This window comes from Nansenia antarctica (genome assembly GCF_963989245.1).
Source record: "Nansenia antarctica genome assembly, chromosome: 16".
Classification (NCBI taxonomy): domain Eukaryota; kingdom Metazoa; phylum Chordata; class Actinopteri; order Argentiniformes; family Microstomatidae; genus Nansenia; species Nansenia antarctica.
Genome location: NC_137686.1, coordinates 13,618,135 through 13,645,681, shown reverse-complemented (window position 1 = coordinate 13,645,681; position 27,547 = coordinate 13,618,135). Strand labels below are relative to the sequence as shown.

The window sequence follows — 27,547 nt, the reverse complement described above, 5'->3', positions numbered from 1 at the left end:
CAAACCGTCATATCGCCACAATGGCCTAGTGGTATCGACCGCTGCCATAGGATTTATTCGTCATTTTATATCGGTGGTTCAAATCCCTCTTCAGGCGCACTTTTTACTGCATTTCGTTGTCTGAATCTAATCTAAAATCTCATCTAAAAAAGTATGTAGGCTATAAAATTATGGTGCAGGCTAATTTACAAGAACTGACACGATTACAATGGTGTTTGAAACCTTTGCATGAAATCTTCGGTTAAATGTAAAAAAAAAAAAAATGAATGACTTAGTCAAGTCTCGAACTCGCAACCTTTGGAACTCGAGTCCGCAGCCTTAACCACTACGCCAGTCAGACCGCTGTGATGACGGCAATGCAAGTTGAGACAATTACTTCTTTTTTTTTTACACTCTTTTCTTTATTCAAAATATCAAGTTATCTATCACACAATCAAACTATCTATCGATCGATCACACTTTCAAAATATCAAATTATCTATCTATCACACAGTCAAACTATCTAATCTATCTATCTCGTGTGAAGTGGGAACTAATATTTCCTAAAAGACACATGAGGAACTTTCGTTCAGGGTTTAGTTTCCGCCTGTGAGCCTTTTTTGACGCACGGATGACTATAGCCTGTGTTTTAGCCTGGTCGGGACCAGGCTAATTATATCTGACTCAGAAGGAGCTCAACCAAGCAGCGAATTATTTGAGCCACATTGATGGCACCGAACGCAAGCTAACATTTTCGAGGCTTAGAACTTTATCGAGCTTTGTGGAATAGGGCCCAGGAGCACCCGATAAGCCCTGCTGTTTCAGACCCATTAATCTGGCCATAACAAATATTTGGTCCTTGTCAAAGTCACTCAGGTCTTTACTCCTGCCCCTTTCTCCTGCATCCAACGCATCAACTTCAAGAACTGACGGTTCACTTGCTGCCTAATATATCCCCCCCCCCCCCTTGACAGGTGCCAAGATAATCAACGTTAATGTAACTTCACCTGTCAGTGGTCGTAATGTCTTGGCTCATCGGTGTCTAATTCCATTTATCTCCAAAACGTGCTTTACAACGTTTGATTGGTCGATCGAGTCATTTGATTTCTGTGCTTTGTACCTATAAAATGTAGTAGAGTATAGCTGTGATCAAATCGGAATAACAACGACATACTGTATATCCTAACGCACAAGGCGAATCAAAACCATGCATCTTCGAGAGGTAGTCATGTCATGTCTGAATGCACAACAACAACATTATTCTTTGTTTACATAATTTGATTTCCTTCATCGCCATATGGTTGGCATAGAACACAGTATGGAAACCGTAAGCATAAATCTGCTTTTAATTAACGGCATATGGCCAAAGTACATTCCTTACAGACAGACAGGCAGACGGACAGACAGACACACACACATACACACATACACACACACACACACACAGTATACTGTACTTCTCAGTATAGAGAACTTCTCAGAGAAGTGATGGATAAACAAATTGATGAGGTGGAAACTATGAAAGACACAATAACAACAACAACCACAACAATCACAGCAACAACCACCACAACCACCACAACCACCATAGCCACAACCACCACAAGCACAGCCACAACCACCACCACAACAACAACAACCATAACCACAACCATCACAGCCACCACCACCACAACAACAACAACAACCACCACCACCACAACAACCACCACCACAACAACAACAACAACAACAACCATAACCACCACAGCCACAACAACCACCACCACAACAACCACCACAACAACCACAACCACAACAACCACAACCACCACCACCACCACAACAACCACCACCACAACAACCACAGCGACAACCACCAACCACAACCACCAACCACCATACATTAAGTCAGAACAAACAGAAGCAACATGACTGTCTCCGTTGGCTCAGAGTAGACGGGTGCAGAAGGATAAATAGAATGCTTTCATTGATCTGCGTGGGCTCAGGCCAAGGCCATGGGGGACCAGACCCAGTATGGGGGCTAATGCTGTTTGTGTCAGTCCATGTTTGTGCTTCAAACCGACCATCCATTACAGACATGGGGACATGTTCACCGGAGCTGCTTGGTGCATGAAGCATGCAGGTGGGCAAATGCATATTTGATATGTGTTGACAGCCATTATCGCATCTAAAGCTGTGCAGATTATGAGGCTTTAGTATGTGAATAAAACATAAATCAACAATGTCCAGAAAGCTTGGCGCGCGCAGCGTATCGGAACTGAAAGGAACCAAAATGGCTCGCCTTGTTTCAGCGGAGGCATGGTGATCATTAGAAATTATATTTAGAGAAGAAATCCATCCGTATTTAGCCAAAATCCATCAAAGCTTAAAGCTTCCAGCCTGTTCAGCTGGAAACCCTTGCATCATCAAATTCCGGCTGAATTAGTCGTTGACAATAACGCTTGAGAAAAAAAAAGAAAACCAAGACGCTGCTTATTATAAACTCCCATAGATTCCAAAAAAGAAAAACAGTGGGTGCAATGAAACGTCTTTGACAAGCTCGACCATCTGACTAAGTGGAAGACGGGTTTCTGACAAGAACGAGGTAGGCATATTTCCTGACAGCACTAATCCAGCTAGAGCATGTTTTACCATGACACAGACTTGATAACCATATGCATTGGTAGCACACGCAACGTATTTAGCAACTTGTATTTAACAACTTCTGAAATGGCGAGAAGAGCCCTGTAATTGTCACATTTAAACAGCAGCTGTTCCAGAACACAGAAAGCTCCGTCGCCCCTTCTGAAAGGAGGAGAACAAATATTAAACTCATTTGGAATGTGATGGGATCGTGCACAGCGGGCCTTGGCCCGTATCAAATCAATATCTGGGCTGGAACAGCTACAAGTTTACACTTTTAGAACGCTATTCCCTCCTGAGGCAGGGATTGACCCCGCGACCTTCCAATTGCTAGCCGGCCTGGCTAACCTCTAGGCTACCGCCGCCGCCCCCCAAATATTATGGTTCCGCCTTTTATTTGTCCTCAAATCTTTCATAACAGCTCCTCACAAAAACGACTTCCTCAAGGAGAGAGAGTCACACGACGTTGTCACCGAGAGGCACACACGCCGTCGTGTGAGGTGGTCACACACCATACCGCTCCAGACAAGATGGCTCTGAAATGACAGTCGGATAGGGCTACAACAGAATGTGTTTTTGTCTTCGGGAAAAAGGCAAGGTGACCAAGAATAATAGAAAAACCTTCAAAAGGAATTAAGGGTAAATCTCACGCAGTCTGCAGTTTGAGGGCACGCCCTCGCCTCAACAATTACGACAAGGTCAAAAGGTTCAGACAGCTTTGTGGAGAGGAATAAAAGATCGGCTCTTTTAATTATTCAACGCGTGACGTCGTTTAACACTCGGCATGCGCCACAGGTGCCAAACAGCATCTCCCGACAAAAGGTATTTTGTTCCGAGCTTACAGGGGTCCGCGACTCCCCAAAAATATAAAAGGGAGCTTTTGGGACCAAGCTACAATGAGGTGTAAAGGAAGCACACAGAGCACTTCAGTGGCACAACATGTGTAAATAGACCACTCGCTGAGAACCACCAGTGGGATAAAGATATTGGATATGTTCACAGGTTTCGGGGGGAACAGCAGTGAACATGACAATCTAACTTCTGACTCTGATGATTTAACAGCAGTTTCCCCCCCTGTTTGAATGGAACTTGTTGTTCCCGGTTTGCAGACAGTTCTGTGGTAGAGTGCTTTGGGCAGAGTCATTGTGCCGAGCAGTAATTAAACCTGCAGAGCGAAGACGCTCTGAGACAACACTCGGGATTTCCCTGCAGACGCCAAAAACAGACTGAGGGGCTCAATAGGAACAACAGGAAGGGCTCCTTAAAATGCAGGCTGGATTCCAAACCCACCGCTAGATCCTGCTCCCTAGCCGCGTGCGCACCTGGACTGGGTAGGTGGGAGCAATATGGGTTTCCACCCCGGCCAACGAAAAGAAAGGGCCGGAACAACTTCTGAGTTTAACACTAGAACAGCCGTGCCTCTTTACTTACAAAAAGAGCCGCCTCTTTCGAATGGAAATCTGCTATTTACACACAACGACCACTAGTTGGCCGCTTGTAAATTAGCCTGCTTCCTACACAGAAAAACAGCTAAATAGCTTTATACTAGCTTATCCTGATGAAAATGTAAGGATACTGGGTGGTAGAACGCACATATTTAGGAAAAGTCATGAAAGGAGGGTCCTGAAATTTGGTGTTAACTTGGCGTGGCAGTAGAGTGAGTTTTGTTCACTCATCTCTTGCGGTGTTTTACCCCTTTGATCCATCACCCCAGTCTGAAACAGTACACAAAGCAGGTACTGGTAGCCTAGTTGGGTTGATGATCAGAAGGTCATGAGTTCGAATCCCACCTGGGAACACCAACCACTAGTGTGCCCTTGCGGTAAGGCACTTAGCCCTAAATGACTCCAGTAGTCTCTAATTGTAAAATCGTTTTGGATAAAAGCGTCTGCTAAATGGTTAAAAATGCAGTACAAAGCATTACCACCTTCATGTCACACCAATCTGTATGCTAATTGCATTGACAGTTCTTGTCACACCTTAACTTGATCACTCACCATCGCTGGGAGTGGTGGAAAAGCCGATTACCGTGTTTGCTAACAGTTTACATCTTACATAAGCACATTGATTCCAACACCTATCGATTCCAAACACCTATCGATTCCAACACCTATCGATTCCAACACCTACTCCTCCGGCTGGCTCGATCTGGGTGATCAGAGTTAGGCGGGAGGATGTTAAATCTTACCTACTGTATATGAGGTCCCAAATGTCTATAATTGTTCTATCTTTATTTTGCATTTTTATCTATTTTATTTAGCCTATTATTCAATATATATTGTCACTTTATTTTGTTGCTGTTTTGTGGTCTGAGCTGCTGTAACGCCTGAATTTCCCCTGGGGGATCAATAAAGTACCTACCCTATCCATCTATCTCTCTATCTCTCTATCTATCTATCTACTGTATCCTTTCAGATCGACAGGAGAGGCTGGGGAGTAGGGGCTAGGAGTAGATTTTTTTCTTTATTGATTCTACACTTGAACCTTTTAAATTGTTATTTTATTGCACTCATTTAGTTTTTATGTAAAGCACTATGAGTTTGCTTTCGGTTGCATGAATATGCGCTATATAAATATTTGCCTTGCCTTGGCTTTTGATTTGGAATTCAGCCAGAGCCAAAACCTTCACCCAGCCAGCTGTCTCAGACACCATTAGATATATATATATATGGGCCTCTACTGGTTACTCTGGCCATCTTGTTGTTTACTACCTACTCCGAGCGCCACGTTTGGAGGCATAAACATTTGTTTCGTGTGGAAAATGGCCCTAGTCCTAAATGCTGTTAAACGTCCACCGAGAGTAGAAGAAGCCTTTAAAATGTGTATCTGCCCATTTTATCACAACAATTAAAATGCAAGCCCATAGAAAAAACAATATATCCTCATGTGGAGAACATAACCTCAGGCGTCATCACATTATGACGGATCGGTGTGTGTGTGTGTACGCTTTGTACATGGTACCGCCTGCTATAGACAGAAAAAGTTGTCACGAGGGAATCCGATCTCGCCAAGTTTTGAAAACATCAAGAGCCAAAAAGAAAAAAGATAATGAATGTGCAGCTTTTTTTTTTTTTAGGCCTCCATTGAGCTTTGTCCCCCTGCTGTTGCAAATAAACAAAATTCAACTTAATGAATACGAAGAATATGCAGATTGTGTGTGTTTAATTCTGATGGCAGCGCTCTCATCGCGGAGTCGAGCGGGGAGTGCGAAGGCCGAGGGGCTGTCAGAGATTGCTTTTCGGAGAAAGAGAAGACCAAAGCTCTCATAACTGTGTGTGTGTGTGTGTGTGTGTGTGTGTGTGTGTGTGTGTGGAGGGGGGGGGGGGGGGGGGGGGGTGGCGTCAATTGGGGAAAGCCAGGAGGCAATGGATCATTTTGCGTACAAGTAATGCCTTTTATTCTGCCGTTGAATTAAGCGCAAAGCAGATTGGCTCTTTAGTACTTTCTGGTGGAGAAAGGATTAGAGTGTTTGTCTTCTGTTAGGCCCGACTAGCTGGGGGAATGTCAAGTGAAAGCGCTACGAGTCGGTAGTGGAATTGCTGCTCTTCTGTGTCATCAGGGGAGGCTGGGGGAGGTCGAAGTCGGAGGACGGCCTCATTAGAATCCATGGAACGGAATGACAAAATGTGACATTTAATGGTATCAAACAGACGTGTTTGGAGGCACTTCTGATTCCGTTCCGTACGTCACAATGAGGACCTTCCTCCGATTTCTACCTCCACCAGCCTCCCCTGACCAGTCGTGACGTTAGAATTATAAAGTTCTATCTCCATTTTTGGTCAAAATTGAGTTTTTTACATAATCTGATTCATTAGGTGTTTATTAATGCCTGTGTGGTGTTATTTTTTAAAATATAGACATGTTTTTGTTAGTAATTAATAAAATACAAAGATTCCATCTCACAAAACATAATGGAATGTAAAGAGGCTCAATATCTCTGAACTACCCTAAACGGAGATAGAACCTTATCATTCTAAGCTCACGTACTACACTCAAAAACGACAGAACAGTACGATCTCCAGTTCTACCTCCACCAGCCTCCCCTGGTTGGAGTTTAATGACTTTCTGTAATCTTTCTGAAACTCTATTATTGATTTTTTTAAAAAGAAAAGAAAAAGGGTTTGTTGGGTACTTTACTTTTCTTCTATTTTTTTTTCTTTTCCTCAGCGAAACTTTGATTTAGAGAGAGAGCTCGCTCTCATTAAGGGAGCAGAAAGCCATTGCAGGTGTGTAACTGTACCGGATTTTCCAGCCAAGGTCAGAGAGAATAGGAGAAATTCTCCCAGGCGCTCTCCAGAGAGACAGAAAGAGAGAGAGAGCGAGAGAGAGGGGGGGGGGGGGGAGAGAGAGCGAGAGAGAGAGAGAGGGAGGGAGGGAAGAACATGAGAGTGAGGAAAGAAATTGAATATTTCAAACCCGAACCACAGAAACTGATTCAAGAGTCATGTTAGGTTTTCCCCACGCGACGATGAGACGGGGGCACATTATGAAGGACGGTTTGACATTTAAAAACCATTAAAATGCCTCTCTGAATTACTGTCTCGATTTCAGGGGAAGCTGGTGGAGGTAGACGTCGGAGGACGACGGGCCCTCATTGTAATGCGTGGAAACGGAATCAGGGACAGGTATCAAACATGACACACGTTTGACACCGTTCCTCATCCCGTTCCCGTGCATTACAATGAGGCCCCGTCCTCCGATGTCTACCTCCACCAGCCTCCCCCCCTGCACTCCAGGCTGTATCACACTCCAAGCCGAGGAGTAGACGGCACCTACAGGACATGTACCTCATGCTTTATCTCTAAAAAAAACGCCACTGAGCCGGTCCTGTCACAGCAAACGAAATTGCTTTTCTAACCTCAAAATAGAGCGTTTTCACACAAGCCAGAGCCAAGTGGCTTATGATCAGGGGTCAACAGAGGAAGAGGAGCGCTCATTCCCACAGTGACATGCGCCCCCCGCCCCCCCCCCCCCCCCCCCCCCCCCTCCTCCTCCTCCTTAACACCGCCTCTCCTCCCCAGCGGAGAACACACCCCACGACAAGGGAGTTTAATAGGAGAAGGGGCGTGGAAATTCAGTGGAGCAGGAGAGGCTGGTGGAGGTAGAAACATCGGAGGACGGGGGTTACAGGACATTGTAATGCATGGAATGGAATGGTGGAATTTCCTGGGTGGAAAAATGTCAGAGGATAAATAATTGCATCGGATAGGACGCAGTGGAGGCAGAAAAATCGGAGAGCGGGGTTACAGAACGTTGCTATCATTGGTGGAATTTCCGGGGTGGAATTTTCAGTTTAGCTGACGCTTTTATTCAAAGCGACTCACATTGCAGTGTGAGTGCATACATTTTTCAGTATATATGGTCCCAGCGGGAATTGAACCCACAACCTAAGCGTTGTTAGCACCATGCTTGACCAACTGAGCCACAACCGAGGCATTTCTAGCATTTAGCACTAGACACGTTTATCCAACGAGACTTAACAACAACTACATTCGTCTACAGTAAGTGAAGCATCGAAACATCAGTCATCATTTAGCACACAGTAAAACATTTTTTTATCATACATACAATAACGGTTATACATCATAGATAGAGTAGGTGCAAGGAAGACAAGGAACCCAGAGGGGCTTATCGAGCGTCTCCCTTGATCATAGAATTTGATTAACAGTTAATGGAAAAAATAAATCAAGGAAAAATATTAAAATGACAGAACAAAATAAAGAGATCAATAAAGAACAAAACAAAACAAAAACTAAAAACTAAAAAAATAATGAAGAAACAAAAGAACCGGAGAAACATATGAGAAATCAAAGTAATGATAAGTTTACATAGTAAACTTTACATAAGAGAAACAAATGAAGGAATAGGTGATGTTTGACAGCCTTTTTTGAACAAGTAGGATGAGAGGTCAAAGAAATGAGAAGGGAGTCGATTCAATACATTGGCTCCTCTGAAGTGAGATCATAAGAAAAGGAAAAAATAATCCTGACTTCAAAAACGTCTTACTTCACTTTCATCTTCTGCGGCAACCGATATATATAAACATAAAAATAATCTATGTAAGGACCAGGGGCCATTGGCAGTCACGATGCTAGAATAGGGGTGTACAGAGATGTGGTTATTTGTCATTAACATGGGGGTACATGGGGCGCATTTGGGTACATCCCAGTGCCAGAGGACGTGTCAGTCGCTGACTCACCCCGGGTTTTGCTGGAGAGGCGCTTGCGTTGGTTGGTGGAGGTGTTGTGGGGCAGCAGGGTGTTCTGGCCGTGGTGGTTGCTGTCGATGGGGCTGGTGGCGATGATGTTGTCCTTGTACTTGTTCATCAGCGTCAGTTTGCTGTTGTCACTCACTGGTGGCGGGAGGGAAACCACCAGGATCAAGACAGGAGGGAGAGAGAGAGAGAGAGAGAGAGAGAGGAGGCAAATCAGCCAATCAACACCAACCGCCGCAAACACTCATTCTTGAGAGGACGTTAGCAGGTGTTTTGGATTAGAGTGTACACCCATTGGAAATCAATGGAGACGCGAATCTGACGTGAAAAGTGCTGAACGACTAAATAAGACAATTTCGAAACCAATTATCTGACGGGGGTTGATCGACAAACATCCTCGGTAAGTGGGGGAAATCGTTTGAATTTGCAAAACTATCACTTTCGCAAAGAAACGACCTCAAAGCAGGATAGGCTGGTCGGAGGTAGGAATCGGAGGATCGGGGGCTCATTGGAGCGCATGAAACGTGTTTGATAACGTTCCTCATTCCGTATCGTGCGTTACAACGAGCCCCCCGTCCTCCGATTTCTACCTCCACCAGACTCCCCTGACCGGAGCATAGGGGGCTGGGCGTCAATGTGTTTTCTTCCAACGGTCCTACAGAACACATCATCTCTTCATACGGCGATGACATCATCTAGTTCAATCTTCACCCCAGACCCTCTGAGATGATCAGGGGGGGGGAGAGCCCATGTGTGGTCTCCTAATGGGGGAAGTTCATTACATTATCCAAATCCCTAAACTAATAGCTAAATGCAGAACAGCATGACATTACTCCACATCGTCAGACTCAGAACCTCTTCTCCTGGGACTCCCATTTGGACTTTTCCAATCTCAGATGCAATCAGTTCAGTCCAGAACATCATATGTCTGCTGGACCTGGAGAGAGAGTGTCCTGTGCCGATTGAAATTCTGTGCCTGTGCTACATATCAGTGCCACAGAACGGTCCCTTGGAGTAGGTGGGGGAAGGGAAGGTGTTGTGTGTGTGTGGGGGGGGTGTTCTCAATTCTAAGGTCCACTGATTACAAATAAGGACATTTTCCTTCCCAAACAACTTCTCGGGAGTGAATCAGTCCCTTTCTAAACAGCCGCCGCTGAGCTTGACTGGAGTTTATCCATACAAACAGATATTTGGGTCACGGAAATATTACCGAATTATACGTCTGCGATGCTTCATGCCTTAATATTGGAAGCAGACAGTTAGAACACAGCAAATATAATATTCATTTCGCTATCTCTTTAGGCCGTACAGTTCGACCTGCATGAAAGAATACTCGACTGCCAAAAGTGCATTTTCTAATTAAAATCCAAATGGGTTTCAGTTAGTTTCACACAGAGTCCAATTAATCGCATTATTAAAACATGTCAATGTGACACAGGAACAAAGGGATGGTTCTAAAAGTGGGTCTGCCCACAATACCAGCTTGACTGAATCCCAGCCTGGTGCTTCCTACACGTTTTAATTTCAGTAAGAGCAATGGGCTATGCTGATGGTGTGACTGAAGCTCTATCTATTGCCAGAAAGTATAATTTTATTTCACTGGCGTCATTTCATGCAGACACATCTACTGGGGAGCACCTGGACGCGCACCTGTGCAGGGTTTATAGCTTAATCCCCCAAAGAGGAGAGAGAGTGTGTGTGTGTGGGGTGTGTGTGTGTGTGTGTGTGTGGGAGACAGAGAGAGGAGAGTGTGCATTTTTACCTGCGTGTGCCTACGTGCCTGCTTGTGTGTGTGTGTGTGTGTGTGTGTGTGTGTGTGTGTGTGTGTGTGTGTGTGTGTGTGTGTGTGAGAGAGAGAGAGAGAGAGAGTGCGTGCATGTGTGCCTATTTGCCTGCTCGCATGTTTGTGTGTGTGTGTGTGTGTGTGTGTGCATGCCTGCTTGTGCGAGTGTGTGTGTGTGTGTGTGTATGCCTGCACGTGTGTATGCCTGCGCGCGTGCGTGTGTGTGTGTGTGCCCCTACCAGGTGTGAGGTCCATGGTGGTCTTGTCGTTGCAGCCCTGCAGGGAGTCCAGCGTGCGCGTGACCTGGCTGGCGAAGTCCTCCCCTCCGTTCATGCACTCCCGCTGCAGGTGGTGGCGCAGGTCGGTGATGTCGTACTCGTACCCGTCCAGGATGGGCGTCTCGCGGATGCTCAGCGTCCCGCTGGAGTTGTGGCCCTGGCCCCGGGAGATCCTGGAGCCACGGGGAGAACGAGAAGACAATCAGAAGTCGTGATGTTAGAATTATAAGGTTCTATCTCCATTTTTTGTCAAAATTGTGTTTTTTACACAATCTGATCCATTAGGTGTTTATTAATGCCTGTGTGGTGTTATTTTTAAAATGTTGACATTTTTGAGTTAGTAACTCATACAATACAAAGGTTCCATCTCACATAACATAATGGAATGTAAAAACGCTCAATATCTCTGAACTGCCCTAAACGGAGATAGAACCTTATCATTCTAAGCTCACGAAGTGTCATTGCAGTGTTATTACAGCCACTCAGCAGACGCTTTTATCCATTTATCCATCCATTAAACTTTTTTTGGCATTCAAGCAGCAGACGCCTTTATCCTAAAGCGACTTCGGATAAGCGAAGTGAAATCATCTATCCATTAGTCGCCGTGAGAAAGAAGTACTCTGTGCTCGGTTCAGAGGTTCAGAGGGCATCGGCAGTCAAAAGTCTGGAAGAAAGTTTTCCACTTTAGGCATTAGGCTTTGATTTTACAACAATAAACGCATAGTCATACACACTCCTGCCCTAAACACACTGATACGCAGCACTTTTGTGTAAAGAATAACAACCTGTCGACTCCTACCTCCACCAGCCTACACTGCAAAGCGTCGAACCCACAACCTAAGCATCGAGACCTAATGAAGGGTCGTAGCTCTTTATTAAAACAGTGCGTGGAGCTCTTTATTAATCACGTTGAAGTCAAGCAGCACCTGCCTACAGTTCTAGGATGCTGTTGGAGAACATTCTGGTTTCCTCTCAGTTGATACTGAATATTGAACACAAGGAGAGTGATCATAATAGCTTGAAGCCTTTAATTAATAAAGTTACATGGAGATCAGATCCAGAGTAACCCCCCCCCCCCCCCAATCTCGGATGAACACAGAAGGATATACACTATGTCTACTCCCTATGATGTCATACTGATCTTGGCAAACAGACGTGTTGACAGGAAAAGAGAATATTGTAAGGGCGACACAGTTATTGGCAACTGTCCACAGGCAGAGGGGGGGATGTGCACAACAATATGATTACTCAGATTTCCAAGAAGAAGAAGAGTTTTCGAGGGACACAGATTGTACCCTTGGTTGGTCAAAAACATGTTGTTGTCGTTGTTGTTCGACTACCCTCAGACCTTGAATTAACCCCAAGGAAAACATATTTTCCCCAACAATGCACCTGTCTACAGCTATAGGAGGTACCTGTCTACAGCTATAGGAGGTACCTGTCTACAGCTATAGGAGGTACCTGTCTACAGCTATAGGAGGTACCTATAAGAGGTGTGTGTGTGTGTGTGTGTGTGTGTGTGTGTGTGTGTGTGTGTGTGTGTGTGTGTGTGTGTGTGTGTGTGTGTCGGTGTTAGTGCATGTGGTATGTATGTGTGGTATGCATGTATGTGTGGTATGCATGTATGTGTGTGTGTGTGTGTGTGTGTCGGTGTTAGTGCATGTGGTATGTATGTGTGGTATGCATGTATGTATGTGTGTGTGTGTGTGTGTGTGGTACGTGTGTGTGGTACATCTGTGGTACATGTTTGTGTGTGTGTGTGTGATACATGTGTGGTACGTGTGTGTGTGTGTGTGTGTGTGTGCGCTCTCCCGGCCCGCGGCCCACCTCAGACTCTCGCGGGCCTGGCCCCCCATCAGCACCGAGGGGATGTAGTGGATCTCGTTGGCCGCCTCGGCGCTGGCGCTCTTCTGGGGCTGGGGCACGCGGCGCCGCTTACACCAACGCCTCCGTGTGTACAGGATCAGGACCAGGCACAGGATGGACAGCAGCAGGGCGATCATACCACCCTGGGGGGGGGGGGCGGGGCGGGGGGAGAGAGAGAGGGGGGAGAGGGAGAGAGAGAGAGAGAGGGGGGGGGAGAGGGAGAGAGAGGGGGGGGGGAGAGGGAGAGAGAGAGGGGGGGGAGAGGGAGAGAGAGAGAGAGGGGGGAGAGAGAGAGGGAGAGAGAGAGGGGGGGGGAAGGAGAGAGGGGGGGGAGAGGGAGAGAGAGAGAGAGAGGGTTGGAGAGAGAGGGGGTGGAGAGAGGGGGGGGGGGAGAAGGAGGTCACAAACAAAGATTTCAGATATTTCATTTTTTATATTTTTATTTTTTTTAAGATTAGATTACATTCTATTAGATTCAACTTTATTGATTAATCTTCATTGCAGAGTACAAGTACCAGACAACGAAACGCAGTTCAGCATCTACCCAGAAGTGCAAATAGTGATAGTGCAAAGTCATGTACGCATAACGCTCATCAGAATTGTACATTGAAGACAGTTCAAGTGATGATGTCATCCACACCCCAAAGATTGCTGATCGGATTAGTGAACTGCTGCTTATCTATTCATAACATTGGAACACATACCTGTACTGTATCAAAGGTAGTTCAAGTCAAAATAGGATCCCCACCCTTCTCCCTCCCACCGCCCTCCCTCCACCACCCCCCTCCACTCCCACCACCCTCCCCCTCCGCTCCCACAACCCTCCCCCTCCCACCGCCGTCACCTCCCACCACCCTCCCCTCCCAGAGCCCTCACTCCCTCCCTCCACCACCCCCCTCCAACCGCCTCCACTCCCACCGCCCTCCCTCCCTCCCTCCACCACCCTCCCCCTCCCCTCCCACCACCCTCCCCCTGCCCTCCCACCACCCTCCCTTCCTCCCTCCACCAACACCCTCCCCTCCCACCACCCTCCCCCTTCCACCACCCTCCCCCCTCCCCTCCCCTTCCACCACCCTCCCCCTCCACTCCCCCTCCCCACACAGAGTAAGATAAACGATTGGCCCGTCTGAGTTCCAGAAAACGGTTGTGTAACGTTTTTAAAAATGGAAAGAGAACGGAAGCAGAAAAGAAACAGTCCAATGTTTAATGTCAGAGGAGCTCTCAGAGGTGCGCTGGGGCATAAGAGGGTATCCTGGAAACACGCTCTCCGCAACCTCAGGGAAAACACACTCTCGACAGCCTTAGGAAAACAACAACAACATCAACAATGTCAACAACCATGCCATCAGGGAGCAACTCAAGCAGAGAAGTTGGAGACCTCCCCAAAAACCACGGCTTACCAGAGTTCCTCTCGGGAGGTAGAGTTGCACCAAAAAAAAATCGCTTTTATGCAAAGAGACGTACCGTACAACAAGCAGATCACGCAAAGGGAAGAGAGTATTTTGGATATGTGATGTTTTGTTATTTTATTGTGATAAGTGACGGTTACTTTTGTTAGTTATCGTTATATGGTCTTGTTAATTTAATTCATCCAATCCAACGAGGGACTGATGTTGATCATGACTGTAGTACAAGCTACAGCATGATGTTGCGATGCAACTGGCTCTTGATGAGCGGATGTGGCAATGTTAATTGTATCAGTCCCTACTCGAGTAAACAATGATCACAGGACATGTTCAATGTTAGTTAGACTGACTAATGGAATTATGTATACTTATCATTTTGTCACTCTGGCTGGAGGCTAAACCAATCTTAATGAGATTAAGATTGAGAATGAGAGAGAATGATTAAAAGATGAACTCAAAATGGAGGACACGTCATTGAGCCGAGAGTCGTAATAGAAATGGAGAAAAACCCATTTAGATCCAGGCAGAAATCTAAAGCTTACACAAAGAAAGAAAAAGCAGGTCCACCTGCCCACATAAATTTGCACCGGCAAAAAACACGTAAAAAGGCAATTTGCGTTCCTTGTTTGCCTGTTCTGCATAGTCAAGGACATTAACAAATGACACCCTAATAGAAGTCATTTATGCAGCAAATCTGTATGCACAGTGGTCAGAGGAAACTGGAATAATTTGTTTTGTATTGATTACATACTTTCAAAGTCATTGAAGCAGTCCTCTGTAGTGTACTTTGGCTACAGACACAACAGGAAAGACACTAAATGGTAAATGGACTGACTTATATAGCAGCTTATTCCAAAGCGCTTTACAACGGCCTCTCATTCACCCATTCACACACACATTCACACACCGATGGCGGCAAGCTACCATGCAAAGCGCCGGCCCGCTCACTGGGAGCAAATTTGGGGTTCAGTGTCTTGCCCAGGGACACCTCAACACGTGGCCAGCCGGGGTTCGAAACGCCGATCTTGCGATCATTAGACGCCGGCTCTACCTCCTGCGCCACAGCCGCCCCACACTAGGAGACAGTCCCTACTTTGCTACACTGCCCATTAGTAATAACTGTTTATAAGGTACTTAGACACCCTTCATAAACCCAATATAAACACTTTATAAGTAAGTAAGTAGCCTTGAGTACTGATGGTTCTCGAGCCTAATGACCCATAGGAACAGGAGCCTATCTCCGGTTTCCGTAGCGTGAGGTGGCTTGATGTACAAGTACAACCTCTGGACATGACACTGGTATGTCGCAGGGTCTTACCCCCCCAACCCGACCCTTAATGCTGAGTGCCAAGGAGGGAGGCATCGGGTACCATGTTTTATAGTCTTTGGTACGACTCGAACTCACGACCTCCCGATCTCAGGGCGGACATTCTAACCGCAAGGCCACTGAACTGGTCGCGAAACCCTTCATAAACCCTTTGTAAACCACTTATAAAGGGTATATTACAGTTAAGTGTTCCAAAGGTTTCTTGTCCCCCCTCTCTGACAGAACAGCCCCAGTGTTCCACTCAGCCGGTGGCCGATAACAGAGCTGATACGTTCTTCAGCGGTCGATTGAAAATCGTTGTAATCAAGTTTACCGTGCCAACAGCAGTAATTAAACCCATCCGTTTACATTAGCGCAACACAAAGCTTTAAAATAGAAGGCAGAAGAGGGGGGGGGGGGAGTCGCCCGACGTCGTACATTAGAGGGAAACCCAAACGGGAGCGACTAAGAGAGGGGCTGTCTCTTCTTACGGAGCCAATAAACTAAACCAAACATCAAAGACGGAGAGAGTACTTTAGCCCTCTAATCCACTTACAACGGGATGGAAACGAGGTTATAATGGAGGAGTAGTAGTCTTAATAACTTATCATTCTCTAATGCATCCTGCATTTCCAAAGAAGAGACATGACAGTCGTGTATCAGGAGGATGAGATAATGGATGAGCTAAAGTAGTGAACCGTGTGGGCGAGCGGGGCACGGAGACAGGAATACGTGACAGTTATGAATCCTGTGGAAACTGGATTTCTCATAGACGTCTTTCCATTTCTATAATTAAGCTAGAACTCAATACACGGAAAACAATATACCACATCCAGCACAGTTGGTGCTATATGACACAAGTTGTATTCAATTAATGCTGTCTGCCAGCTAAATATTCAGTGTTAAAGCTTACAAAGCTGTTTCAATGGCTACAATATTAAACATGACAGTTATGAGGCATATTTTCAAAAGGTTTATGATCCGATGCTGATTTTGACATTGAATAAAATGTGAAAGTTAAAACCCCATTAGGCACACAGCATGATAGGTTTCATTGGAAAATGAAATTATTAATGACATGAACTTAAATCATTTAATTCAATTTAGAATATTTCATAAAAGCTAATATTGCATGAAGGCTGGCACTTTTCTTATTAAAGAGGCAGCTGAAATTTGAATCTCCTGCTGCACTCTTAAGGCACCACCATGAAGAAAGGCGTGCTCTCGAGCGATTTAGACTGACAATTGTCATTAAAATGAAATCAATTAGTAAACAATTCTCCATTTATGTTTTCTTATCAATAATTCTAGACTATATTTGCAAATCTTACACTGTTCACCACCTCAAACTCAAAACTTTATTTTTTCATGTTGTCAGCTCCTTTTATTTCTTTACTTTTCTAAAACTGCCTAGCGTGTAGTCGACTAGTATTGCTGCCAAAAAATGGTGTAGCCTACAATTTCTTGAAAGTAATCAATATATAGAAACATCATTTTGTTCTGTTCTGTTCTGTTTCCATTACGACATATTGAATTAAGTTTGGAACACTCACTTGTTAGTTGTTACTTTAACCATTTATTGGAGATAAAAAGGTTCTACAATTACACTTGGCATACTTAGAAGGCTTTGCTTGTTTGAGAGCTACTTGCTTGACAGAGCAGAACCAAAGCAGAAGGAGGCTGGGGGTGGTGGTGAAAACAAAAAACTATAGTCAGCTATATAGAAAGCTCTCATAGCACAGTAACTATCATAGAACAGTGACTATCTTAGCACAGTAACTGTCATAGCACAGTGACTTATCATAGCACAGTGACTTATCATAGCACAGTAATTATCATAGCACAGTAACTATCATAGCACAGTGACTATCATAACACAGTAACTATCATAACACAATAACTATCATAACACAATAACTATCATAACACAATAACTATCATAACACAGTGACTATCATAGCACAATAACTATCATAGCACAGTGACTATCATAGCACAGTGACTATCAAAGGCACAGTGACTATCATAACACAATAACTATCATAACACAATAACTATCATAGCACAGTGACTATCATAGCACAGTGACTATCATAACACAATAACTATCATAACACAGTGACTATCATAGCACAGTGACTATCATAGCACAGTGACTATCATAACACAATAACTATCATAACACAGTGACTATCATAACACAGTGACTATCATAACACAATAACTATCATAGCACAGTGACTATCATAACACAGTAACTATCATAACACAATAACTATCATAACACAATAACTATCATAGCACAATAACTATCATAACACAATAACTATCATAGCACAGTGACTATCATAACACAATAACTATCATAACACAATGACTATCATAACACAATAACTATCATAACACAGTGACTATCATAACACAATAACTATCATAGCACAGTGACTATCATAACACAGTGACTATCATAGCACAGTAACTATCATAGCAGTGACTATCATAGCTGACACTAAGCATGTAAACAGGTGTGACATCTCACCCTGCTCCTGGGTGGATGTTTGTCTTTGTTCCATGTCATTCATTTTGAGTTTCCTGTTTTATTTGGAGTTCCTCACCTCGCCTGTCATTTCAGATATTTCACTTCCTGCCCTTGTGTGTTTCCCCGCCTGTGTGATTGTCTGTTCCGCCCTGATTGGTCTCACCTGTCCCTCATCATCCTTCCCTCTCCAGTGTATTACGGCTGTGGTCCCTTTTCTCTGTGCCAGTTCGTCTTTGTACTTAGTGTCAAACGTTCCAGCGATTATTTCCTGGTGTTTTGTATTCATGGTTTTCGACCCCTGATAGTTTACCTGACTTGGCCTTTTGCCTTCTCCTTAGGAGATGTTCTGCCTATCTACTCACTCACTTCCTTTGTACAGATCCTTTTTTTGAAAACAAAGACTATATTTTTTTGATTCAACATTTACTTTTTTAGTTGTGCATTTGAGTCCTATGCCTGAGTTGCTCCAGTCATTACAACAGGTGATCAGTCACCTGACAGACAGCTACTGTAGTGGTGACTAAGAGCCTGGACTAAGCTCTAAGTGAATTCAGCGAACAAACATTCAGCTAACATTTTTTTTAACTGCCCGAAATGTTCAAATATTCTGTTGTAACTAAAGTTATGTTACTTTTACACTCCATTCATTATTTGTACTGTAGGTTCAAATATTGTTTTACTTGGAGGGCAGACTGTTATTCAATTCTTCAAACTCTAGCCCAAGTTCGTCCGAAAATTCAATAACAGAAAACATCTAAGAAAACTTCGAAGATGGAATGCGAATTTCGAAATCAGTTCTCTGCTATGTGTAGCAAGGCCCTGACATCTTACAGTCCACGTCTTTCACTTTGGAAAACAGACAATGATCGGCGCAGCTCGGGGACGGCCTAAAGAGATCCCACCAGCGCTCCAGGGAATGCGTTCGTTTTGAAAACACCAGAACTGCAACACAGCCTCCTGCACAACCCTATCTTGTTTAGCCTTCACGAAAAAAAAAAACTCCTAACCCAATATTTTATTCAATCTTATGCTTCAGATAACTGTAACTGAGTTATAGTCCTTGCTGCTTCCTTCCTGGTGAACCATGTGGTCCTGGTTAGATTGTGTATCATTTAAAGACTCTTAAATCTTCTATTATCTGTCTTTTTTATGTGGCTGGGGGGCGAAGCTCAAGTGCGGGACCTTGTGCCCGCACTAATGAAAGGGTCAGTGGCATCGCGTGCTCCTCAGAAGGACTTTATCAGATCCCGGTGACATTTGTGGCGTAATGGAGGGAAGGAAGAGGGTATTTTCCGTCCGAGGGTGTGAGCGGTCATAAAACAAAGCATTATCAGGTAGTTAAACCGCCAAGTGCAGGCTTCTGAGGGCGGGCCCTTTGGGGATAAGACAGGAGGTAATGTTGTAAAGTATGTTGGGAGCTGGTTAGCGGTATTTCCTCATTTCCTTTGCCATTCAATGTGCAGTATGAGATGTTTGTCTGTTTAGTGGACGGAAGTGAACGGAAGTCACTTTATTCAGTATTACCATCCACTGCCACTGAATGCAATACTTCTGCTATTTCTATTATTTGTATTACTTCCACTATTGTATTGCTCGATTTGTCTCTTGACCTATTTGTCTCTCGTAACTATTGCCACTTATTTGTTTACTTCTTTTATAACTAACTGCCACTTTATTTCTCTTGTCGCTGCAATGTTGAGGAACTGAAGCCTACGAATTGTATCCTCTTGTACTTATGGATAATGGGATGTCACAACCAACCTGACACTTGAGAAGTGAATGGTCATAGCAGTATTTTGCCTTGTTATAGGTATGTTAGTATTGATACTAAATCCAGACATATTGTTGGTCAACATAAAATAAATTAATCTTGTTTGTTTTCGATTTTTGCTCCTTTCCCTCATGAGGTTTTCTTAAAGCCCCTCAGTCACTTTTCTCAGGAACTCAACCCCCCATAATTCCTACCTGAGAGGGAACGTATTATCACTGGCTCGACAGCAGCAGGGGCGCGGGGATTTCTACCAACGGCAAGAAAGGTGTAATGTTGATCCAAGCAGGGACAGACTGTTTTACAATTGTTTACAGCTATACCGGATTTTATAATGCTGTAGGTGGAGAGAAGAAACAACAAACCAAAAAAAAGAGGAAAAAAAAAAAGCTTTAATTACAGCCAGAAGTCTAGCTTTGCTAGTTCAGAAGGACCCTGAAGGCTTGTCTGAGACCATAAGCCACTGGAAGCAGGAACAGATTAGGGCAAAAGCCAAGTGAAACCCTAGGCCCCCGTAGAGTCTCAGTCAACTAGGAGGCTTGTGTATTTGTGTATTTGCTTGTTGAAACCAAGCCTAAGCCCCTCTTGCGTAACATCCAATCAACTTTATGTATGTATGCCACTGCAGTGGCTTCTAAACATAGAAATAAAGGTGCATTGCACAGATATTTCCAGGCGATTCGTCTCAGTGTGAAGCCGAGGGGAGGCTGGTGGCGGAGGCAGGAATGTAAGAACAGGGCTCCTCCGTACGTGAATAGACTGCAGACCGGGGGGAGTCGACGGTAAAGGTCTTAAGGTACTGTATGAGAAGATCAGTGCTGCGACTCCTCTTCCTGGGCAGTAAATAAGCCCAGTCAGGGTTCCCTCCCTCCAGCTCTCTAAAAGGACGCCGCCGCCGCCTCCCTCCGCCATAGGTGGCGGCGCAGCACAGTGGGGTTATGGGTAGAGGAGAAGCGGTACAGTGGGAGTGCTGTTTGTTGTCGCCGTCTCTGCCTCTGCCTCGGAGCCAAACCAGAGTGGAGGACATGTGTTTCTTACTGGCAGGAGCTCACCCAGGGCTGAACACTGAAGACAAGGTAGCTCATCTATTATGGACGACCCTGGCAGCGCCACGGAGGAGGAGGAGGAGGAGGAGGAGGAGGAGGAAGTGGAGGTGGTCACCTTGTGGCACCGAGAGCACAAACAACCTCCAACTTTCTGTTGCAACACAACTAGTGAGGTAAACATTAAAAAAAAACATTTGTTGCAGAAAAAGACAAATCTGTTTTGTTTGTTGATGTTTATTTAGGCCGTTGCGTTAGGTGGGGGACCTTAAATAAGAAATAAGGAATGAATAAACTATGTTGCTCCGTATGGTTATAAAGTAGCTGGGGTGCTGGCTTTTCTGTCCTAGCTTTGCTTGACAAAGGCCCAGTCGAAACCCCCCCGTACAGTACAGGAGACAGGTCGATAGATCAGTAAATAAAAGCCTCGTTTCTGAGAGGGCGTTTGTTTTTGTACCGGCTGGGACGGTCGACCGAGGGAAGGGAAATCCCATCCCTTCTGGTGACAAAACTGACTTTGGTACAGTTCATTGAGCTTGAGTCTCCTCGAGCAAAAAGCCCCATCCCCCCCAGCCCCAGCCTCCACTCCTGGCTGCCAGGCCTCTTTTCAAGCCTTGATCGGGTTGGACTCTATTCATCCAAGAGGTTTAAACTGTCTCCTGGTGAGCCCCGGAGCCAAGGCTGGGCGATGAACTGCAGCACGACAGGCTAACGCTACGCCCCGCGTTAGAAACCTTGGCTGGTGCTAGGCCCTAGTTACCTCCGCTGGCTCCCACAGCTGGCGAGACAATGGAAGATTGGAAGCTCAGGGCCTCGGTGACAGGTGCGGTTGAAAGAGAGAAAGAGAGAGAGAGAAAGAAAGAGTAAAGAGAGAGAGAGAGAGAGAGAGAGAGAGAGAGAGAGAGAGAGAGAGAGAGAGAGAGAGAGGGGGGGGGCGGTCCAAGAGTGCAGCGCAGTCTCTGGGACCTGACGAAAGTGACACAATACTGAGGATTTATGAGGCGGGTCTCCAGCAGAGCCACAAGCTGCGACAGGGCCTTAGCGCGTAGCGCGTAGCACCGCGGCGCGGCTAGACCATCTGTTGGCAGGTCTGTCCTATCTACATGCTAATCCTCCTCTCACCCCCTCCCTCTGCCGCCCCGCCTCCAGAGCTCCGCGGAGACCCTGCGATGTGGAGCATCTTTTAGGAACAAGGAGGGGGCGCGGGGGGGGGAGAGAGGGAGGAGACAAAAGGCCAAGGGGATGAAAGCACAAGGTTAAAGGCAAGTTAGATACGGTTGGCGAGGGAGAAAGTTTTTTCCGATTACGGAGGCGGCGGCGTCGTATATGATGAAGAAAACAAGGTTAACAGCAGATAACCATCTTTCCGAGGGTGAAACGGTCAACGCAACTGGATGAATATGAAAACGTTGGCCTATTTCAGACTTATGATTGGATGTTTTGCTACATAGATAGATGCAAAACAGGCATAGGAGAGATTCAAGGTCGATGCGTTGCTTGACATTCAGCAAACGTCGAGGTACAGGCCTGTTCACACAATGGAAGCAGCTACCAGCGGTATTTTTTTCCCCGAGCTGACTAATCATTTATACGTGAGGGTATGATTTGCATTCAATGTCGGGAATACGGATCATCCATCAAAGGGCGATTGTGACTTCTTTGGGGCTGGAATAGGGCAACTGGAGAACTGGCATATTGTATCAAAGAAATGATACATGGCGGTATATTTTCTCAGGCTAATATGAGGCGCTAACCAGCTAATCCGTCTTGCAGTATGCCAACGTGACAAACCAACTGACATGTGTTTCGTTTTGACATTGTAGAGCAAATGTGTTCCTTCCATACCTATTGCCCTGTTGTGACTTCAATTATTACAATGTTAATACACGGACACTGTACAAGAACAACTTGCAGTATATTATTAAATAATAATAATAATAATACCGGTAATAATAATACATTAGACTTATATAGCGCTTTTCTAGACACTCAAAGACGCTTTACAAACTGAAAAGATCAAGTCTTAATAATAAAAAGAAACCAAAAATAAATAAAATAAAGTATAGGGGCCTAATTAAGGTAGTGCTGGGGACACATGGGAAGAGGAGGGGGAGAGGGTTAACTGATAAAGGCAAGCTTGAAGAGGTGGGTTTTGATTCAATGGTTTGATTGGTTTTGTTGGCAGGGTGTTGGCCTGTCTGATGTGGTTGGGGAGGGCGTTCCAGAGGGACGGGGCTGCGGCTGAAAAGGCCCCATCACCCCAGGTCTGGAGCCTGGTCCTGGTGGTCTTGAGGGTGGTTTGGTCGTCAGACCTGAGGCAACGGGAGGGGGTGTGGAGGGGGACTAGGTCGGCAAGGTAGCAGGGGGCCAGATGGTTGATGGCTTTGTAAGTAGGAGCCAGTGTAGGTTTTGGAGGACAGGGGTGAGTCACGGCGAGTGGAGGTGAGCAGACGGGCAGCAGAGTTCTGGACGTATTGGAATTATAGTCTATTATTATAGACTGCTTATTCAATATTCAGGGTCAGCACCGACCCACTTCCTCACCCCCACCCCTCTCCTCCCTCCCCTCCCCTCCTTCAAACAGAACATCCCAGTAACACTTCAACCACACCCTCACACCTGCCTCACCCTCCGCCTCTCACCTCCCCCCCTCCCTCCCTCCCTCCCCTCACCTCCCCCCCTCCCACAAACAGAACATCCCAGTACTATAACACTTCAACCACACCCACACCCCCCCCCCCCCTCCCCTCCCCTTCCCTTCCCTCCCCTTCCCTTCCCTTCCCTTCCCCTCCCCTCCTCCCCCAAACAGAACATCCCAATACCATAACAATTCAACCACATCCACACCCTCAGCACCCCCCCCCTCCCCTTCCCTTCCCTTCCCTTCCCTCCCCTTCCCTCCCCCCTCCCCCAAACAGAACATCCCAATACCATAACAATTCAACCACACCCACACCCTCAGCCCCCCTCCCCTTCCCTTCCCTTCCCCTTCCCTCCCCTTCCCTTCCCCTCCCCTCCCCTTCCCTTCCCTTCCCTTCCCTTCCCTTCCCTTCCCTTCCCTTCCCTTCCCTTCCCCTCCCCTCCCCTCCCCTCCCCTCCCCTCCCCTCCCCCCCTCCCCAAACAGAACCCCCAGTACCATAACGGAGATGTGCAGGATGCGCAGCTCCTCCTCGGCGGAGTCGCTGGCGGGGTGGTCGGTGGTGGACAGGCCCGGGAGGCTCTGGCTGCCGTCCTGGTGGTGGATGTGGAAGAGGAGGGTCCCGTTCTCCAGCCACTGCTGCCGCCATCGCACCAGGGGGATGTCCTCCGAGCTCCCTGTGATCTCTGCAGACGGACGGACGGACAGAGAGACAGACAGACAGACAGACAGACAGGCAGAGAGGCAGAGAGACAGACAGACAGACAGACAGACAGACAGGAAACAGAACACACAGGATGAGTGACAAAGCCATCTCGTTTCTGATGCTTTATTCTATCCTACAGGTACCTGGGAGTACAAATTAATAACAAACTGGACTGGACTGACAACACCGAGGCTCTTCTCAGGAAAGGGCAGAGCAGACTGTTTTTCCTGAGAAGGCTGAGGTCTTTCGGTGTCTGCAACAAGCTGCTGCAAATGTTTTACCAGTCGGTGGTTGCCAGCGTTCTGTTCTTCGCCGTGGCCTGCTGGGGTGGAAACATCTGTGCCAGGGATGCTGCGAAGCTAAACAAACTGGTGAAGAAGGCCAGCTCTGTGGTGGGGACCGGGCTGGACAGCCTAGAGGTGGTGGCAGAACAGAGGATGGGGAAAAAACTGGCGGCCATGCTGGCCAATCCCTCCCACCCGATGTACTGCGAGCTGGCAGGGATGAGGAGCAAGTTCAGCCACAGATTTGTTCTCCCCCGTCAAAGTACAAAAAGATTTGGACAGTCCTTTATTCCAGCTGCACTCCGACTCTACAACCAGGCCCTGCAGGGTGGGGGAGACCTGGAGATGGAACTTTTGGAACTTTTTACTTATTGAGCCTGCACTGTTTTATGTCTTTTTATTGAATGTTTTTCTGTTTTCTGTACTGAATGTTTTCTGCCCTAACTGAGCTGTTTGACAACAAAATTTCCCCATTGGGGACAATAAAGGTTTTCAATCAATCAATCAATCAATTTTAGCCTTCATTTACATTCGTTAGCATTTGTGTGTGTGTGTGTGTGTGTGTGTGTGTGTGTGTGTGTGTGTATACACACGCAGTGATGCTACATAGAGGTTGGGGAAATAGTTATGCCACACAGTAAGTAAAATAACGCCAGATCTGTGAAACTGTTATAACATCCTTCAGAGAAAGAGTTTCATCTCAGAAATGATTTGTCAGGGGTTATGCCTTAATAAATGGTTTATGAATGCTCCATAAAGCCTATCATTTGTTTAAAGTTGGACCAAAACAAAACAAACCAAAACCAAAAGTTTCAAAACTCAATTTAAGAAGCTTTTAGTGTGAGCCTGCAGGTCAGTGAGCGAGTTATCCGTGCACGTCGCCAGTTATCCGTGCACGTCCCTCTCAGAAATCCCATTTCCTTTGGCTGGCAAAGACCATCACATCCAAGCTACACTCAATAACTCGGATAATAACCTGACCAGCACTCTGCCTACCTGCACAGTCCCTTTGTGGAAAACCGAAATATCCAATGGCTTTAATTGCATTCAATGGCTCTAACTTCCATTGTATTCAATGGCATTAATTGTGATCTAACCGGGAATGCTTCTAATTGCAGGGCCTGTAACAAGGTTCCGTCTGACACTAACGGATGCCACCGCCCCACAGCGGAGCGGGGGAACCTCCTCGGTAAATAAGATTTAGGAGGGCTAGCTTTAACCTAAATGCAAATTCTCTGACAAATGTGACAGGGCGACCTTCTTCCTCCTTTTCTTTTTACACAGTTCCCCCTCGAGTCTGGTTCAGCATGAGAGTATTATTAATGAGACCGCCGCGTCGTCGTGTGGGATCCGCGGAAGCACAGCAAAGCAGAAATGGATCAAAGTAATCTGATTACGGGCACACTATCCCGGTACACAAGTTATACAGTGACTTACTCTTCGTAATGCTGTGTGCATTGCAGGCTCGCTGGGGCCTGCGTTTTGTTTGGTTAAAGTGTTTCGGGACAGGAGAGATAAAATACCTCTCCTGTCTGAAGCCCCCCATACCCTGGGACCCGGGGTATCACCGCGATTAATTACACATTACACCGACGGTAAACAGCTAAAGGTAAACACCGGTACACGCCGCCAACAATATGCCGATGCTGTGTCGGAGGAGGCGGAGGAGGAGGCTGGTGGAGGTAGAAATCGGAGGACGGTTTCATTGTGGTGCGTGAAATGGAATGTGGAATTGTGCCGATCCGTTCCATGAGTTACAATGAGCCCCGTCCTCCAATTTCTACCACCACCAGCCTCCACTGATATCATTGTGCTTAGGAACTAAACTGAGAATCAATATACGCCCATTAACATCAGCGTAACCGAGTCGAATACAGGTCTCCCTGTTAAGGCAAAGCCTGAGCATTAGCTCAGGAAGCTAAAACACGCATGCAGGTAGGGTTGCCAACTGTCTGGTATTAGCAGGGATGTCCTGGCTGTATATTGGGCTAGACTGGTTTGTCTCATACGGGACCTCCCTTGTTCCATATCTATGGTCCTCTGTGGCTCGGTTGGTAGAGAATGGCGCTAACAGCGCTTAGGTTGCGTGTTTGATTCCCACTGGGACCATATATACAGAGAACATTACACACTCACTGCGATGTAAGTCACTTTGGATAAAAGCGTCAGCTAAATGCCATATATAAGTGCAAGTATATTCTCTCTTGGCCCATATATTAGCCCCCCCAGTGCCTGACCTCCTACCAACGCCCCCCACCCCCCAAACCCGTGCAGTGGAACACCGCCTTCTGTCCTCTATTTTGGTAGTGAGAAAGTTGGCATGCCCACGTTGTTCAGGTCTCGGGCAAGATAGCTCCGAGCGTGTTTCCAAACCGCCTCCATTACGTAATCCAACGCCGCACGACACTCAAGTCTGGTCCGGAGGGAGAACATGATGATAATCATCGTCATACTGTCGGGCACCAGAGGACACAGGCAGATAAAAAAAAAGAGAATATCTTCCAGGCCTGTTTGATTCTCAACACTCCGTCTTGGAAATAATAAATGACTATTAAGCGAAACACAAAAAAAATCCTTGAGCTATAAGCCTGAGGGCAGGAAAGAAGCAAGGAGACCTGGGTAATTTTCAGGCATGGTTATTCTAATGTAGGAACACGGGGAGGCGTGTCCTTGCCGTTGTCCTCTGACTGCTGCTGTCAACAGATCTGTGGAGGATTTCAGCTGCTTGTGTTGAACAGAACCACCAGCCGGGCCATTTTGGCGACCATTTTGTTCTGCTGGGGGACCCTCTAACAGGTCCATGGACCGCTGCAACCTCTAATAGTTCCACAGAAAGCCAGCCGCTTAATCTGTGGCTCAGGTGGTAGAGCATGGAGCTAACAGGTAGTGGGTTCGATTCCCACTGGGACCACGGATACTGAAATGTACGCACTCATTGCAGTGTAAGTCGCTGTGGATAAAAGCATCAGCTAAACGGCATATATTATGTGGTTATTAATCCAAATAAGCAGTTTGATAGGACTCTGTTTAGCATGGCGCCTGTGTGGTTCTCTCATTTACGTTTTAATTATTTAACGCTTTAGACGCTTTCATCCAAAGCAATTACAGGGA

At 46.1% G+C, this 27,547-nt stretch overlaps 1 protein-coding gene across 1 annotated transcript in view; it reads right to left on the bottom strand.

The window, feature by feature from the left end:
* Positions 1-27,547, bottom strand: part of astn1 (astrotactin 1) — a gene marked incomplete at both ends in the record, with an annotated part of 161,393 nt that overhangs the window by 100,394 nt on the left and 33,452 nt on the right. Inside the window, 4 exons of the mRNA XM_080546888.1 lie at positions 8,804-8,956; positions 10,841-11,052; positions 12,707-12,888; positions 23,945-24,132. Coding sequence (XP_080403014.1) covers positions 8,804-8,956; positions 10,841-11,052; positions 12,707-12,888; positions 23,945-24,132 — 735 coding nt within the window. The remainder of the gene's footprint in view (positions 1-8,803; positions 8,957-10,840; positions 11,053-12,706; positions 12,889-23,944; positions 24,133-27,547) is intronic.